The 17,212-nt window shown below is 46.3% G+C and overlaps 1 protein-coding gene across 2 annotated transcripts in view; it reads left to right on the forward strand.

Moving 5' to 3' along the window:
• The first annotated feature begins 2,682 nt into the window (after positions 1–2,682).
• Positions 2,683–17,212, forward strand: part of SYBU (syntabulin) — a 70,729-nt gene continuing 56,199 nt past the window's right edge. Inside the window, exons 1-3 of one of the 2 annotated variants that reach the window (XM_059671890.1) lie at positions 2,683–2,698; positions 3,221–3,313; positions 5,034–5,232. In XM_059671890.1, the coding sequence (XP_059527873.1) occupies positions 3,290–3,313; positions 5,034–5,232 (223 nt within the window). In that variant the 5' untranslated portion in view covers positions 2,683–2,698; positions 3,221–3,289. Of the gene's footprint in view, positions 2,699–3,105; positions 3,314–5,030; positions 5,233–17,212 lie in introns of those variants that run through there. The other variant, XM_059671891.1, reaches the window with a different exon arrangement.

A 17,212-nucleotide genomic window follows, 5' to 3' on the forward strand; every position in this document is an offset into this window, starting at 1 on the left:
AATAAGTACGTCAGTAGAAACTGGAAATGATGCATGGGAATATTTTTAAAAGCAGATGAAAGATGAATATAATATACTGTATTAGATTATATCTCTTTGATGGTGTAATCCAAACGTTGTAAGACATTTCTCTTCGTGACACGGGAAACAAATGAAATTAAAGGCAACACAGATACTATCATTTGTAAAACTCGCCTTTTTGAACAGTGGAAAAACAGGCTCGGGCTCCAAAAGTACAGAGCGAGGAGGCATTTGAGCACTAACTCATCAGCCTTTCCCTCCGCAGGGTTGCTATGGTGACAAGAGGGAGACTCACCGCACAGCCTCTCCCTGCCTGCACTTCGGCAGTAAAAGCTTTCACTGAACACATGTTGGATTTTTTTAGGCAACCACCTCATCATCAAATACAAAGACATAATGGAGGCAGCTCTTTCCCTGCGTCATTTTCAGGGCAGAAGTTGTGTCTGTGTTCTTCCTGCTATACTGGCAGTCCCCTTATGGGGTTCTAGAATTCACTCATTCATTTGGCTGGTGTATATTGAGTGCCTACTGTGTGACAGGACGTGTACTAGGCACAGCCTACAATCCCTGGTGAAGACAAATAAATAGGGAATTCTGATGCAAGAGCATAGAGCTCTCCTGGGGGTAAAATAAATACAGGTGCCCTGGCATGTAAGACGGGGATCTGGCCCTTCTTGGGGGTGAGGGGAGGTTTCCTGGGAGAAGCTGTCTCTGAAATGAAACTTAATGTCTCTTTAGGAGTTGGGGAGGATGTGTGGGTGGGGTGCAAGAGTTGCTCTAGTCTAGACAAAGGGGCCAGCATGTACAATAGTCTAGAGAAAAAGAGAGCGTATACCTCCAGAAACTGAACATTCCACTGTTTGGGGGGTAATCCATTTGTGAGGGAGGAAGTAGTGAGGGAGGAAAGGAAGGGGGAAGGATACCGGGTAGGAGAGAAAGGAGTGGCAAGAAATGAGATTGAGGAGGTAAACAAGGCTAGATCATGAAAGGCCTTTGTGCCACCTTAAGGAGCTTGAATATCACTTGGAGGACATCTGGGAGATCATTAGTGGGTTTTAATGAAGAAGCATGTCTTAATTTGGTCTTTCAGAAAGACCTTGTGCAAAAATGAAAAAAAAAAAAAAAACGGGCAAGAAAGGAATAAGAGGCAAAATTGGAAGCAAGACAATTTTAGTTAGACCACTCTTGCAGTAACCCGGAATGTTTGTGGTTGAGACTTAAACTGAAGATAATGCAGTCGATCTTTGGGCAGAAGTAATCAGATTCAAGACATTATTACCAGGGTAGCATGAAGATCATGTGTGGTTTATGCTATGTGGACCACGGGAGGGAGGAGAAGTCAAAAATGACTCTGAGGCCCTGAATTGGATAGCTCAGTGGAGGATGTTTCTACTGTTAGGCCCCCAGACTCCATTTTCAGTTCTCAGTAAGGAACTCAGAAGCACCTTCTGGCCTTAGCAGTTCATTCCTATCTAACAGTATTTGTCCTCAGGCTCATAATTTTGGAAATAATAAACTGCAGGAATCATCATGGACCATCACTTTCCTGAAGTCCATTATTTGAGATAGCGATAGAAAGTATTAATCTACCCCTTCCCCCCAAATAAAGAATTTTAAGATTGCCAACCTCACTACTTAAGAGAGCTAAGTAGGTTAAAAAGGCATGAAGATGTATGTATGAAGTAGAATTTCTTTGGGGGGTTAGTAAAAAGGCCGTTGATTCCACGAATCTCCTGACGAGACTCTTTCTATCTAGACTCATACTGCATTTTTGTAAACTTGACAGTTGAGGGCTGAGAAAAATGCTGTTTGGAGGACAAATGGGGGACAGACACTTGGCTGTAAGGATCAGTCTGTTCCCCACCCACATTGCTACTTACAATTCTCTCCAATTCTGAATAAATGTATTACACATGTGGAGCTCATCATGGATAAGGTTTAAGTATACCCAGTGTAAAAATAAACCAAGGCCCATGACCCAGCTGATGGTGCCTATTCGAAGGCCTCAGTTGGAGCATTTTTGGAGTTTTGAGTAAAATTTGGAGCTTTTTTGAGTAAATTTGTCTGCCTCACAAATGATTTTTCTGCCAGTCATGTAAGAGGCAAATACTGAATGGACAACTTGGAGGGGACATAACTGCCCTTGGGAAGGTTCTGTTCTATCAGTTGGGCACAGCTCTTTTGTATTCGTTATCTAGTTCTCACAGGTATCCTTTGAGGTAGATATAACTATTATTATGATGATTGTTATGCCTCAATTTCACGAGGCATAGCTGAAGTCCAAAAAGGTCAAGGTTCAGACGCCATTCATTCAGAGTTGGCCACGAATTTTAGGCATAAAGGTACTACAGGGAGTGGGGTGGTGCCTTGAACCCGGCTCTCTGAGTTCAAGGGCAGTGTCCTTCCCACAGCAGTGACCCTGCGCTCATTCCGGGGCGGCTGCGGGCAGAGTTGGAGAAAAGGCTGTTCTCGCCCCGCACAGCCTAGCTCCCCGGTCCGAGGGAACCGCCTTGTCGGGTTAGGACCTCCCGATGCATCCCGCCGCCCCCCCCCCCCCCCGCCCCCAAGAACAATCGCAGCCCTTGGGATCCCGGAACCCCGCAGCGGCGTCAGCTCTGCAGCCCCGGCTTGGCTGGGGCCGGGTGGAGAGGGGCCCGCCCTGCCTCTCGCGGGCGAGGTAATTGTGGGGAGCTGTAAGCTGACTTGGGGCAGGGAGCGGCGGCGGGGAACAACTTTCCCTTCTCCATTTTGGCCCGTGGCGATGGCGCAGCTTTTCCCGGCTCTTCCATCCGACGTGTGGAGCCTTCCACCCGGAGACCAGGTGCCCTAAAGAGGGTGTCGGGCACCTCCCAGATGCAGAAGTGCCGAGCCTCGCCTGCCCCACTCGGGTCCGGGTCCGCAGAGAGGGAGGGGCGCGCGGCACCGGGGGGCCGTGCCCGCGGGGAAACCGGGGGGGGGGGGCTGGGCCACCCCAGGCGCGGACCAGCCGCGCGGGGGCCGGCAGGTGCGGGAGGTGGGAGAGAGGGGGCGGCGCCCCGGGGGCGGCCCGCGGCACCACGTGTCCGGCCGGGGCGGGGCGGGCGGCCGGCGCGCCCTCGGAGCCGAGCGCGAACCGCGGCAGTGGCTGCGGCGCTCAGTCCCGCCGCAGCGCCCCGCACCCGCGCCCGCTCAGCGCAGCCCCTCGCCCCGGTGCGCGCAGGTGCCTCCTCCTGGACGGCGGCAGCGGCAGCGGCAGCGGCGGCGCGAGGAGCGGGCGGGCGGCCGCGCGATGGGACCCCTTCGAGAGCCCAAGGTAAGGAGGGCACGTCGTGCGGGCGCGGGTGGCGGCGTCCCTGGGCGCCGGGGGAGTGGGGAGGTGGCCACTGCGGGGCGAGAAGCGGCCAGGTGTGAGCTGGGGCGGGGGGGGGGGGAGGACAGGTGGAGGGGGAGCGTTCAGGGCAAACGGGGACAAGGGGTGGTGGGACGATGGGGAGGCAGAGGGCCATTTGCTCAGGTGATGAGATGGGTGGATGGTACTGGAGGAACAGATGTGGGGGGTTGACAGGAGGGTGAGAAAGATTGCCTTTGGAGGGTTAATCCCATCTCCCGAAATTGAGGCTTTGGGATCTAGCTCTCAATTGAAATCCTGTGTGTGCGTGTGATGATTAAAAGGCATTGGAGGTATTGGAGGCTGAGAGAGAAGGACAGCTGTGAGCCACCCAGCTCCGGTTCGGGGTTGCGGGTGCTGGGCGGAGAGGCGGGCGTGTGCTACCTGCGGGCTGCCCGATGTGCAGGAGAAACCCGGAGGCTGGGCGGGGCTCGCGCCCCGGGTGGGCTGGGTGCCGGGGCGACCTCAGGATTCCCCGGCGGAGGCTTTCCCTTCCACGCCTGCCCTGTGCGCGCCTCCCCGAGGTGTTTACTTTGGCAGCGACCCTTCCCGGTAAGCAGCGTGGAAAGGAGCAAGAGGTCATGTTTCGAAATAGTGTTTGTTACCTAATCCGCAGCCTGTTTTCAGCGGCAGAGGTTGGAGGGAGCAGTGGCTTTTTAAAATTTTTTTTGCCAAGAGCTCCTCCTAGGAATCCATTTTACTAAGGCAGGGTGGTGGTGACTCCCGAAAGCGCTGGGCTTCGGGCTCTGCTTCTAGGTGATGTGCTGTGTTGGCCAAGCATCTATCGTTACCTCTTTTGGCCTCAGTTTTCTCATCTGTAAATAGGGATATAAATTAGTGTTCTCTATGTGGCCTGAATGATAAGGGACAAATGGAATCATGATTGGGAAAGCACCTTAAAATTGGAAAGACATTGCCAAGATATTACTTCTTATGCAATTTTTTTTAAAAAAACCACGACATGGCCCTCTGTATTTAATGCTGTGTTTTTAAGGAGACAGAAAAATCTCTTCCCTGTGGGTATCCCGTAGGAAAACAAAAGCTGACCATGGTGTAAAAGGTGGAGCCATCTTACAGAGTATTGGATTTTTGTTTGCTTGTCTGTTGGCAACTAGCCTTGTGTACCAGGATATTAATGAATAATTAAGAGCCTGGCTGGAAGAGGAGGGATTGAAAGATAAGGCTGCATGATCAACCAGGAGAGGATTGTTCCAGGTATAAGGGTCTATGTGAGGAGGTAGGATGACAGAAGTCACATTGTCACTGCTGATTCAGGGACAGCAAAATGGAAGTCTAGAGGAAATCAAGTAGTGTGCTGAGAGTAATAAAAAGCCTTTGAGACAGCCACAAGCTTGAATGGGGCAGAAAAAGCCAGTGGGAAGGTGAGTCAGATATATACCAGCCAGTGGTGGACGAGTACATTGTGTGTGTGTGTGTGCACATCCTCGCTGGAGTGTGTGCTTTCCAGTAGATGAGAAGGTCTAGCTCAGTGGAATTCATTTCAGCCACGGAGATAAGGGCTACTCGGTGAAGAGTCAGTATTCACAGATGTGATTTCTTAGACACTGAGCCCAGAAGGAAGAGACTGGAGTTCAGACGGGGAAACAAGTTTCCTTTTTTCTTTTTGCTGTTCGATTCTGAGAAGGAGCAGAGAGTGCATCATGAGAAGGAGCTTTCCCGAAGCCGAATTCCCCGTCTGATTCTTCGGCCCCATCTGCCCCAGCAGCAGCACAAAGTGTCCCCCGCCTCGGAGTCTCCCTTCTCTGAGGAAGAGAGCAGAGAGTTCAACCACAGCAGCTCCGGGCGCTCAGGGAGGACCATCAGCAGCAACAGCTTCTGTTCAGGTACAGTACGAAGTGTGTGCATTGCAGGTACATGGCGAATGGGCCAGGAGTGTGAAGTGTGTGCATTGCAGGTACATGGCGAATGGGCCAGGAGTGTGAAATGTGTGCATTGCAGGTACATGGCGAATGGGCCAGGAGTGTGAAATGTGTGCATTGCAGGTATATGGCGAATGGGCCAGGAGTGTGAAATGTGTGCATTGCAGGTACATGGCGAATGGGCCAGGAGTGTGAAATGTGTGCATTGCAGGTACATGGCGAATGGGCCAGGAGTGTGAAATGTGTGCATTGCAGGTACATGGCGAATGGGCCAGGAGTATGAAATGTGTGCATTGCAGGTACATGGCGAATGGGCCAGGAGTGTGAAATGTGTGCATTGCAGGTACATGGCGAATGGGCCAGGAGTATGAAATGTGTGCATTGCAGGTACATGGTACATGGGCCAGGAATTTCATACCTGTTTTTATATGTTATTTTAGTTGATAATTTACAATGCAAATTCTAACTTCTTGTTTCCATGACTGTTTAAATGTGTATTCCTTTGTTGCCTAGCCGATGTGGCTCAGTGCATGGGAGACTCATCCATCCCATGCACAAGGTCTCGGGTCCCATCTGGGTCATGACACATACCTGGGTTGCAAGTTGGATCCCTGGCCCTGGTTGAGGCATCCAATCGATGTTTCTCTCTCTTCCCCACCCTACTCCCTCTCCCCCACCCTTTCTCCCTTCCACTCTCTCTGAAATCAATTGGGGGGGGGGGGATATCCTTGGGTGAGACTAAAAATAAAAAAAATAAAATAAAAATGTATTCCTTTGTTAAATATGGAAAACATATCCGCTTGCATTTTAAACTAACAACCTTTATAACCTGTGGACTGCTATTTGTGGAATCCTCAAAGATAAAGCAACCGCTAACCCTCAGGATCCAGGAGGTTCATATCCCAGGACTGGCCTTGGAGTTTTGACAGAGGGGAAGAGGACAGGCTTTGTAATCTTTCAGGCCTGAGTGGGGATCCCTGGCTTTTGCACCATTTACAAGCGGTGTGCCCTTGGGCAAGTTGCTTACGCTCTTTAAACTTTAGTTGTTACATCCATAAAATGGGATGGTAATACCTACCTTGTCGAGTTGCTGTGAGGTTGAATGAAACCACATACCTAAGTGTACTCCTAGCTCAGTGCCTGGCTTATAGAAGTGCTTAACAAATGATGGTTCTTAATATGAAGATCTAGGAATGTCAGTTTTGGCACATGATTAAGGAAGTTTCCTTAAAGTTCTGAGCATATTTGGTAAAAGTACAGATCTCTTCATAGCTCTGGAAGGTGCCACCCCACCATAGTCACTTGATAGAGCCTATTATACTTACTCATTGAAGCGCATAACTTCAAAGGATTTGAATTATCTCAGAAGTACTAGGAATTTGGGTAAAAATTAAATGAGTGACTATCTCATGATTAATGAAAAATGCTTCATAGTGGATAATTTTTAGAACTTTTAGGGAAAATGTAATTTGAAGATTAAGCTATTATTAGGAGAAATATGTGAATCAAGATACTGTGATTAATGCCCTAATTTAGCAGGTTATAATATTTCATTATATTTAGTATTGGTAAACTACATTTTTCAGGGATTTTAAAATGCGACTTTGGGTTTATTATATACTTTCACAAAAGAATTCCATCCATAACTTGTATATTAGAAATACTGTGCTGCCTATTTTTTTTTCCTTTGTAAAGCTTTAGATTATCTGCTTGGTTCTGAAAGGAAATTCTATCAAAATGTTATATTTTAATATTTATTGCTATTGGAATGATATGAGTTTAGATTAAAATGGAAATCCACTGATGGGTTTGCTTGATAAGGAAGAAAACTGACCAGCTGGAGCAGTTAAGATCCTTAGAAACTGGAATCGTATTTGCAGAATGTAATGCTGTTTGCTTTTGCTCCATTTGGAGCTCAGGAATCACCAGGGGATATCATTTCAAACTGACATGGCTTTGTTTACGTAACTCAGTTCCACATTTATTACTGATATTCTCTCCACATAATCATTTTCTCTAACTGACTTCAGGGTGAGTAGTGTTATCAGAAAAAAAAAAAAGGAAAAGTTGGTCAAAGCAAAAGAAAAACTCCAAATATATTTTAGAAAAAATGCATTTGACAAACCAATAAAATTATTACTTTGGGTCATGAATCACTCTCTCCAAGACCCATTCCTTGGATCACCCCTCCTTCCCAGGGGATCCGTCTCCCACTAAGGCCATAATGCTGTACATGAAAATCGAAAGTAGATATTGATCCTTCTGCCACTAACTAGCTGAGAATTGAGTGGTGGAAGCAGCTAATGATGGGTGTCTGTAAACCTGCCTTTCCATCTTCAGCCTCACATCCTGTCTCCTGATGGGATCCCCTTCGCTCCTGGGCCTCATCCTCCTGTGCTGGTGACTCCCCAAGTTCGGGCTGGTGCTTTTTCCTTCTTTGCTGGCCTTTCCCGCAGAGCCCTGACAAACCCCATGAGGACTCTGAGTGCTGCGCTGACTAAAACGGACAGGAGCAAGGCCTTGGGGGGCGTGTTAATGATGCTCTAGGAGGTCAGTCAGTGGATGGGAAATAAATGGGTTGGTACTGTGGGGAGCATTAAAGCTGCAGGCAGTGCGGGAGAAAATGTAAAACAGTCCAACCAGCAGATGGGAGTAGCTGGTTTTAATCCAGCCACTTTAACACTAAGGCCAGAATATGTGTTGGTTGCTTAATCATGGCAGTTAAGTCAGAGACAAGCGTCCCTGCAAACATTGCAAAAGCCATCCTCTGCTAGAACAAAACTGTGATTTTTTAGAGGTGTCTGTTACCACCATAGCTTCGTAAGCTTACAGTGGTCCTTCTGCATTAGCTTATCTCTTTCATGAATCATCACATTCATTAATGGAAAAGGGGACATGCAGGATTAGGGGGAGATGCAATTTAATTTGAAAATTATCTTTTAAGGACTGCAAACTAGAGGCTCTTTCCCCAAATCTGTGTCAAAGGCATTTTATTCATTGTTAAGAGCATCATATATTCTAAGATATTTAGTTATTAAAAGGAGGATAATAGCCCTAACCGGTTTGGCTCACTGGATAGAGCGTCGGCCTGAGGACTGAAGGGTCCCGGGTTCAATTCTGGTCAAGGGCATGTACCTTGGTTGTGGGCACATCCCCAGTAGGGAGTGTGCAGGAGGCAGCTGATCGATGTTTCTCTCTCATCGATGTTTCTAACTCTCTATCCCTCTCCCTTCCTCTCTGTAAAAAAATCAATAAAATATATATATAAAAGGAGGATAATAGGGAGTTTACACAAAGTTTGCTTTTTTTAATAGAAAGGATTATCCTTTATTTTGAGAGTCTGGCTCTGTGTTATAAGAAAAAAAGCATGATAATGGATTTGTTCTCCACCCCCACCCTCAAAGTTTTCTTCTCATTTTATAGATCAGCGAGATTGAAAAATGGGAAACTGTTTTCAAAGTGACCTGTCCATTTTCACTATTCTCTGCTCCTTCCCACATGCCACTGCCTTCCCCCTTTCTTCCCATGGGAACCTTGATAAGGAACATTTAATGACTTGATGTTCTACATGCTAATTTGTATGTTGTATCTATCTCATTTCAGGAAGGAGTTGTGTGTGACCTTTTGCAATTCATTTGGGGTGTGTCCCCAAAGAGCTCTTCTTTTAATAGCTTCTTATGAGCAGAACTTCTTTGAAGATGTGTGTGTGTGTGTGTGTGTGTGTGTGTGTGTGTGTTTTGCAATGTACTCGAACATCATTCTATTAAAAGTCTACTCCTTACAGTTGGTATTCATCTTAGTCACTGAGTCCTTAGTTGGGTACAGTTAAGTTGATATTGTACATATTGGAGGCCAGGCCCTATTTTGTGTACACAGCAATAAAACATAATATTTTTAGTAAATATTAACTAACACTTTTTTTAAAAAAAAGAATATACAAGCATAAGGAAATACAGTTAATAGTAACGAAACACCTGCTTTCATGTCTTACCTTTTATTTTTAATCAGTTTTTAACCAATGTTTTGGCATAAATTTCCCCTATCTTTTCCCCCCCAAGCCCCGTGCCCGTGTTTCTTGTTTTAACATTCCCATGAGAAGTGATAAAATCCATATTTATGACTTGTGTCCCGCGTATGGCCCACTGCATCTAGGTCTCTCTCTCTCTCTCTCTCTCTCTCTCTCTCTCTCTCTCTCTCTCTCTCTCGTTGGTTAATTGTGTTTGCCATTGTACCACGACTCCAGCCACTATTAGAAAAGCTGATGACCTGGGTGAGTAAGTCAGTCACATACATCCGTCACCTGACATGGTTAGCAGCATGCTGGGCATTCCTCTTCGCTTAGTTGGGGCAATAATTGCCCCCTTAGAACTGGGAGGCAGATGGATTGCTGGGTTTTAAGCGAGCTCTCCTTGGGGTGCCTTGTAAACATGGCAGGTGGAACAAATTATGCATATAGAACACTGTTTTAATGGAGACCAGTGATTTCTCTGAGTTATTTCCACGTTTCTAATCTGCACACACAGATACATAGGCAAATTTATGACTTAACCCATTAAAAACTATCTACCCCATCAATACACCAAATGGTCAGAATCCAAAATTCTTTGCAATCTAATCCTGAGTAAGATGTTGGCAGAAAGTGTTTTGGTTTTCACAGTGGCTGTGGAGAAATCCTTCTGCGAGTGCCCATGACCTAGAAGTAATCATTGTTGCTGTTTGTGGGAAGAACAATTAAGGCAAATTACAACCTGACTAGTGCTCTGCCATGGCATGACAACGCCTCCAAAAATTTGCCAGGCCTTGCCAAGCAGAAATATGTCTGCCATGCTTTTGTCCGGTGGAGGAAACTTGGCATCTGGATACAGCAAGCCTTTGAACATAATGAACAGAATTGAGATGAACTGCTTAAAGTAAAAGTGAGCTGCAGTGCCGAATTACAGCATAATTGAATGACTGCCAACCTGCTGTGAAGAAAAAAAAAAAAACCAAGGCCCTAAGACTTCAGTATCATTTTAATGAGGAGAGGACTTAGGCACAGTTGCATAATATGTATTTCAGGTGCTTAGCTGCCTCAGTCACAGAAATAAGTGCCTAATGAAATAGGTTACACAGGCACTGTTTCTGTGAGGATGTGGTAACTGCCATTAGGAGGACAAGGGCAAAGTTTTCTTGACATTTAATAATAATAAAAAAATACTTAGCAGTAGGGACGGTGAAAGCAATCATGACAGAATTGGACCATACCCGAAAGCAAATTATGGCACCCAATGTGAACATCTTTTATGTCCCAAATTACTCATTTTTATGACAATATTTCTCAATTTCAGAGTATGGTATTTGTCTACTTTAGAACCCTCAGGAAAATGGGTTTACAATGTGGGTGCCTTGGCCCCACCCCATGATCTCAGAATGGGAGGGCCCAGGAATCTGTATTTTACAGGTTTTCCAGATGACTTTTAAGTCAGCCTCGCTGCTCTGTGGTCTCTGTGTGTTTGGGGATTCTGTATGAGAATTGCAAGGGGTGTGCCCAAGGTGGCATCAGAAGATGAATGAGGATCAAGATGGTGGAGGTGGGGCCCAGCCAGGCCATTTAAACCCATGCATATGGACAAGGGAAATGCCTGCACAGTCCTTAGAAATTACAGCTTCTCGTTGTTTATCTACAACTCCCATGCCATTAGTCTTAGAAATAATAATATTTATCTCTACGTAATGGATTTAATTTGTGTTTAAATAGTAGAAAAGTAAAGGGGAGGAGAAAACATTTTTCTCTGTTTTCCCATAGAATCCTTTTTTTCTGGATTTACTATTTTGAGCCATGGCTTTTATTCTTTCGTATTTTCTCTCGCTGGTGCTAGGATGATTTGGGTGCACCGAAAGTGCTATACTGGGTATGCCCTGCGTGTACCCTGAATAGTTGGCACACTGAAAGAGACAAAGCAAAAGAGAGAAACTGTGGCCTGGGAGGAGTAAGACATTTAGAATTTTGTAAACTTCCAGAGAAATGTATTATCCTATACTCATTTATTTAATACTATCTTAATAGTATCAGGAAGTGTGCTAAGGCTACAAAGATGAAAAAAGCACAGGGATTGCCTGGCCGGTGTGGCTCGGGGGTTGAGCGTCGACCCTTGAACTGGGAGGTCATGGTTCAAATCCCGGTCAGGGCACATGCCCAGGTTGCAGGCTCAATCCACACTAAGGGGCTATGCAGGAGGCAGCTGGTCAGTGATTCTCTCTCATCATTGATGTTTCTATCTCTCCCTCTCCCTTCCTCTGTCTGCAATCAATAAAAAACATATTTTAAAAACATTTGGATTAAAAAACAAAACACGGATTGGAAACATCTATTACTTTACTGCCCTAACTCTGGCACCAAAATACATGGAGAGCAAATCTTTGAATGTGATTCCCACATGACTATCTGCACTCACCTGTTTTGTTTCCCTGCCCCTTTTACACACACAATCCTTCCTGGTAATTTGAGTTTGTTGTTCCACTTATGATCGCATTAGCCTCTCACATTTCATAAGCCCAGGGATTCAGAGAAGTGACATTATTAGTGTAGTGGATAAACACAAGCCTTGGCATCAGTGGACCTAAGTTAAAGGCATGAAATGAGATTAGCAAGGTGGGCAGGTCCGGTCAGAACTTGATCCATGAGGTCAAGGATGCATACAGGACCTAGAGAGTAATGTAAAGCGTGAGGCTGCCTGGGTGGTTGACAGTCGTGGGGGACTCTAGAACTGGATGGTAGTCAGAATACCTTCTAACGGTATATTCAGAAATTTAAAAACTCGGCTCTTTAACCAACTCTGTAGGCAAAGTAGCAGACATAAATAGTGGGATGTGGCTCATGGCTTCCGCTGTGCAATTCACAAAGGTCTTGCAGGCCCAATGAAGGGTTTTCAGCAGAGAAGGGTTCTGACCAGATTTGTAATTTAAGAGATCTTTCTGATTATGTGTTGGGCAGTGGATGGGAGGGGCGGCCTGGTTGGCAGGCCACTGTGGCAGTCTAAGTGAAGACTGATAAAACGATAGTATGAGGATTAGGGCCTAGAGCATATGGGTCTTAGTCACCAATGGCAGGTGGAAGGAGAAAGGATTGTGTCCAAGTTTCCGGATGAGCACCAATGGAGCAGCGGGACTTGGGAGAAGGACACTGAGTCCGGTTGGTGAGCTCAGATTAGGCTCTGTTGCATTTGAGTTAAAGGTTGAGGTCTGGAGTGAAAAGAAGTCAGAGATGCTGGTCGCTGAAGTTAAGGAAGTTGCCGCTATTACCCGAGGAGAGTGCATGGAGGTAGAAGATGAGAGGACCAGGGCTGGCACTCTGAGATAAAGCAAGAGCAGGCAGAATAAGGAAAGCAAGGCACCTGAGAATGAGCACTCAGAGAGGAAGGAGGGGAGCCAAGGGTGACAGTGTCTCCAATCCCAAAGGAAGACCTTTAAGAAGAAAGAAGCCATTAGGTTCAGAGGCCACAGCAGGATTAGGAGGTTTCCACTGAAAAGCACTCGGGGAGAAGACCACCAGGGCATCAGTGACCTTGGGCAGAAACAGTCCCAGGAGGTTGTGGGGATGGAATCCACGTTGCATCAGGCTGAGATGTGAACGGGAGGTGACAAATGGAGTATGGACAGCGTTTTTCAAAAAGCCGAAGTGGGATGAGAAAGAGGAAACAGAATGAAAACAAGTGTTTTGTGTGTAGTGAAGATAGGGTGTTCATCAGATGACAGGTATTTTGATAATGTTTTCAGGCTGAAGGGAAATGCACAATAAAGAGAGAGATATTGAAAATTGTAAAGAAGTGATAACTTTGTAATGAGACTGGGGTAGACCGAACAAAGACATGTAAGGAAGGACGGAAAGGCCAGATGTGAATACAGCACAGGGGTTTGAGGCTTCCTCTGTCATACCACATGACCTGGTTTTAAAATTTCATATTCAATTACCTGATTCCCCAGGAGGCTGATGGACTATAAGCTCCATGAAGGCAGGAACAAATACTTATTAAGTGGCCGACATGTCGCAATTACTTAATAAGTATTTGTTGGAATTTGGTAGAAGGCATCATTATGAGAATAGGACAAGTGATGTATTTTCATTCATTTAATAAAATCTATTAAATCGTTGGGGAAGTAAAACTAGAACCAGACCCAGTACTCAATTTAGTAGGTTTATTAAATGAAGAAAACATTCCTGTCCTGAGAAGTTCCTGTGAAGCCAAAAAAACAAATAATAATAATAATGATCTCCATAATAGAACCATGCCCCCAGGGCTGTGGGCAGCTGGGAGAGAAACCTCTTGCTAAGAAAATCAGCAAATGCTCCACTAAAGAGCTGGCACTTGAAAACTATGGGGAAAGCCAACAGCCCAGTTTAAAGTGAAGAAGGAATTGAGCACAAAGCCATATCCCCGCTTTCCCAGGACTCCAACCTGACACTAGCCACCACCCCACCTTGCTCCACAGGTGCTTTTGATTCTGAGAAAGCGCTGGTCCCCTCCCGCTGACCCAGCGGAGGCTGGTGACTTCAGGAATGCAAGACTGCAGGGTGCGCCTGTGTTGTTAAGTGGCTTTGCTGGCTCCTGGACCAGTTACTGCCCCAAACCGCCTCTGCTGCTCAGCTTGGCTGTCTCCTGCTTGGGAGACACACCCCAGCCGCTCCTCTGCCCAGCAGAGACTCCTACCCAGCTGCTGCTCACAGGACGGGGTAGCCATCCTCATGCCCAGGCGCTCCACTGCCCAGGTGCCACGATCTGGCTCCAGAAGGGGGCCCGTCGGTCCAGACTGACCGCTCTCTCTCTTGAGAAAACCCAAACCGAGTGTCCCAGTGACCCCGGTGCTCATGAGGTGGGCTCATCCAGCTCATCCCCCTCAGATGAATGTTCCCGGGTTCCTCTTCCCTGGCTGGCTCAGCCTTCCTTCCCTCTGCTTTTGTGTGGGCGGCCTGGCCATGCAGGTAGGATTCCTCTTAGATGCTGACAGAATTCTTGAGACCCTGCGGATCCTAACCTACAGTTCTGTTGATTCTGAGGTATTTCAGAGGACTAGATATTTTTCCATGCTTGTTTATATATATAAATATTTAATTTAAAAGTAATAGAAATGTGCAAACACATGTCCGAGTGGAGGTCGTCACATTTATAAGATTTATTTACTTATTTTATTTTGTTGTTGCTGTTGTTAATCCTCTCCCAAAGATTTTTTTCAATTGATTTTTTAGAGAGAGTAGGAAGGAGATGGGGTGGGGGGGGGGAGGGAAGGAGGGAGGGAGAGAGAGAGAGAGAGAGAGAGGAAGAGAGAGAGAAACATTGATGTGTGAGAGACACATTGATCAGTTGTCTCTTGAACTCTCCCTGACCAGGGCTGGGGATCGAACCTGCAACCCAGGTATATGCCCTTGACTTGGAATCGAACCCAAGACCCTTTCGTGTAGGGACCAACGCTCTAACCACTGAAAAACACTGGCCAGGGCTATAGGATTTATTTTGTTTTGCTTTTTGCCAAAGTGAGGTTGTGCTATATTAACCTGCTCATGTGTTAAGTAAATATTTATTGAACCCCTGTTGTGGGGGAGGGACCACCCTAGTAGGTGAGTAGAGAGCGATGAATAATCCTGACGGGACTCCTGTCCTGGAGTGTGTGTTCCGGGCAGTCCCTGCACGGTCATTGGGTGCCGGTGCATGGCTGTGCCCTCATCCAATGCAGTGACAACCGCGTCCCACTCCACGGAAGGCCAACGCTTACTCAGCCATTCTTCTGTGGATGGACATTTCACCTGTGAGGTTAACTTTCAAAATTCAGAATTTTATTTCATGGATGCCGCTGGAATTAGACTGTTTCTGAGCATAGTCTTTCTTTTTTCTTTCATCTTCCTTTCTTTAAACTGAAGTAAATACCACGATAACACATATGTTATCTAAAACAATTCTTTTTCCAAATAGAAAAAAAAATGTAGCGAGTACCCAGAATGCTGTGTAATGAGCATTGTTTTTTTCCTCAGCCTTCTCCCATTTTTATCCCTGTTGACCTTCACCGTCTTCAGCTTCTCAGTGTGGGGAAATAGATGGGAGGGGCTATATTTACATTTCTATAAGGGAGCCAACTGTAACTCCGGGTGTCCTTAGAGTGGTTTGGCATTTCCTTGTTGTAAGGTTTTCAGGAGAGTAAGCTATCCTAGCTTTCCAGTTCTCCCTGCCTCTCCCTCTCCCTCTCCCTCTCTGCCATATTCTCCTGCCAAGGAACCTAAAACAACACAAAACAAAACCCAAACAAACAAAACAAAACAAAAACGGAGTCTTTGAAAAGGCATGGCTTGGAAACGGCAAATGAACTCATATTGCTAAGAAGATAGAAAGTCGGAAGTATTAGTAACATGCTTATTTTGTAAAGATCATGCCCTAGGAAAGAAAGAGCAAGAGAAATAAAGGCTTGCACCCCACCACCAGCCTTGTCGGGCTCACCTGTCTTCTGGCAATGATAGAGACAACCTGCTCCCCAATTTCCGCATCGGCAACTCCTGCCCCAAAACTGGGTAGATTCCTTACTCACCCTACATTACATGTATGAACCAAGATATTTCCTCTCCGGATTCCTTCTCCTTTGGCTGCTCACGCAACTCGGACAACATGACTGACGCTTGGTAGGAAAACCAAGGCGAGGCCCTGGTTTCAGAGAGAACGGGAGTTCTGGGAAGGAAAGGAGACCTGCCCCACTTCATGCCTTCACTTCCTCCTGCACTGCCGGGGCTGCACCAGAATGACTTACAGGAGCACTCAAGGCTCCAAAATAGCTCAGAAATCCCGGGAATGTTTATATGTCAAATGATTATTTTGTCTCCAAGAAACCAGGGAGACATTCATTAAATAATTGCTTCACTCTCCCCTGTATTTTTATAGATGGAGGTTGCCTGTCTTAGCGGAGGTGCTTTATTTGAATTACCATCAGCACACACCTATGCGCAAGTACACACATCTTTTGCTCCCTTTGACCCCCTCATCAGCTGGCAACTGCCATCTTATTTCTCTGCTCCTTTTCAGAGCAAAACCTCTCCAAAATCCTGTCTCCATCATTTTCCCTTGTTAAGCATGTGACCATGTTGGCAAAATCTAACATTCTCTTGTCTGCGTTTATTTTCCTCAACTTCTCAGCAAAAATCAGCACAATTGAACACGCCCCTGTCTTGGGATATATTTTCCTTCTGCCTCTCATCTCAGTCCTAAGTCACCTTTCTGCCTTCACCCCCACCTCCATGTCCCCAAAATGTGATAGGGCCCCAGGCCCCAGTCCTCAGCCCTCTTCTCTTCCTGTCCTCCCCTCACCCCCCAACCCCCGGGACTCACATCTGTAAATCCCTCACCTGTAGGATGGTGATGCTACCTGACCTCTCCCTTGAGCTTCAGGATCACCTGTCTCACTGCCTATTTGATATCTCCAAAGTTGTGGATAATTTGTGCCTCAGATTTAACATTATCAAAAACAGAAGTCTGGATTTCACCCCCTACTCAGAAATGACCACCAGAGTCCTTGTTGTTTAAGCAAAGAACCTAGCAGACATTCTTTCTCCCTCCTATTTTTCACGGTCATAAATTAATGCTTTCAATTATGTTTTCAAAATCTATCCCAAATCCACCTACGTTTCTCATTGTCCAGTGCTATCTCCCTCGTCAAACCACATCACCTCACACGTCTGCGATGGCCATGGCCTCCTCATGGGTTTCTTTGCCTCTGTGTTTTCATTCCTGAAGCATCCGCACAGCATATGGTTAAGAAGGAGGCTCTGGAGTCAGCCTGTTTGATTCATGTCCTGGCCCTGCCACTTCCTGGCTGTGACCTCGGCAGGTGGTTTAAACGCTAGTGCTGGTATTTCACGCCCTCTGCACAGCAGGGTGAGAGTTGTGCCGACCTCAGGGGGATATTAGATGTTCAGGTCGGTGTTAAGGTT

Source organism: Myotis daubentonii, chromosome 17 (genome assembly GCF_963259705.1).
Source record: "Myotis daubentonii chromosome 17, mMyoDau2.1, whole genome shotgun sequence".
Taxonomy (NCBI): Eukaryota; Metazoa; Chordata; class Mammalia; order Chiroptera; family Vespertilionidae; genus Myotis; species Myotis daubentonii.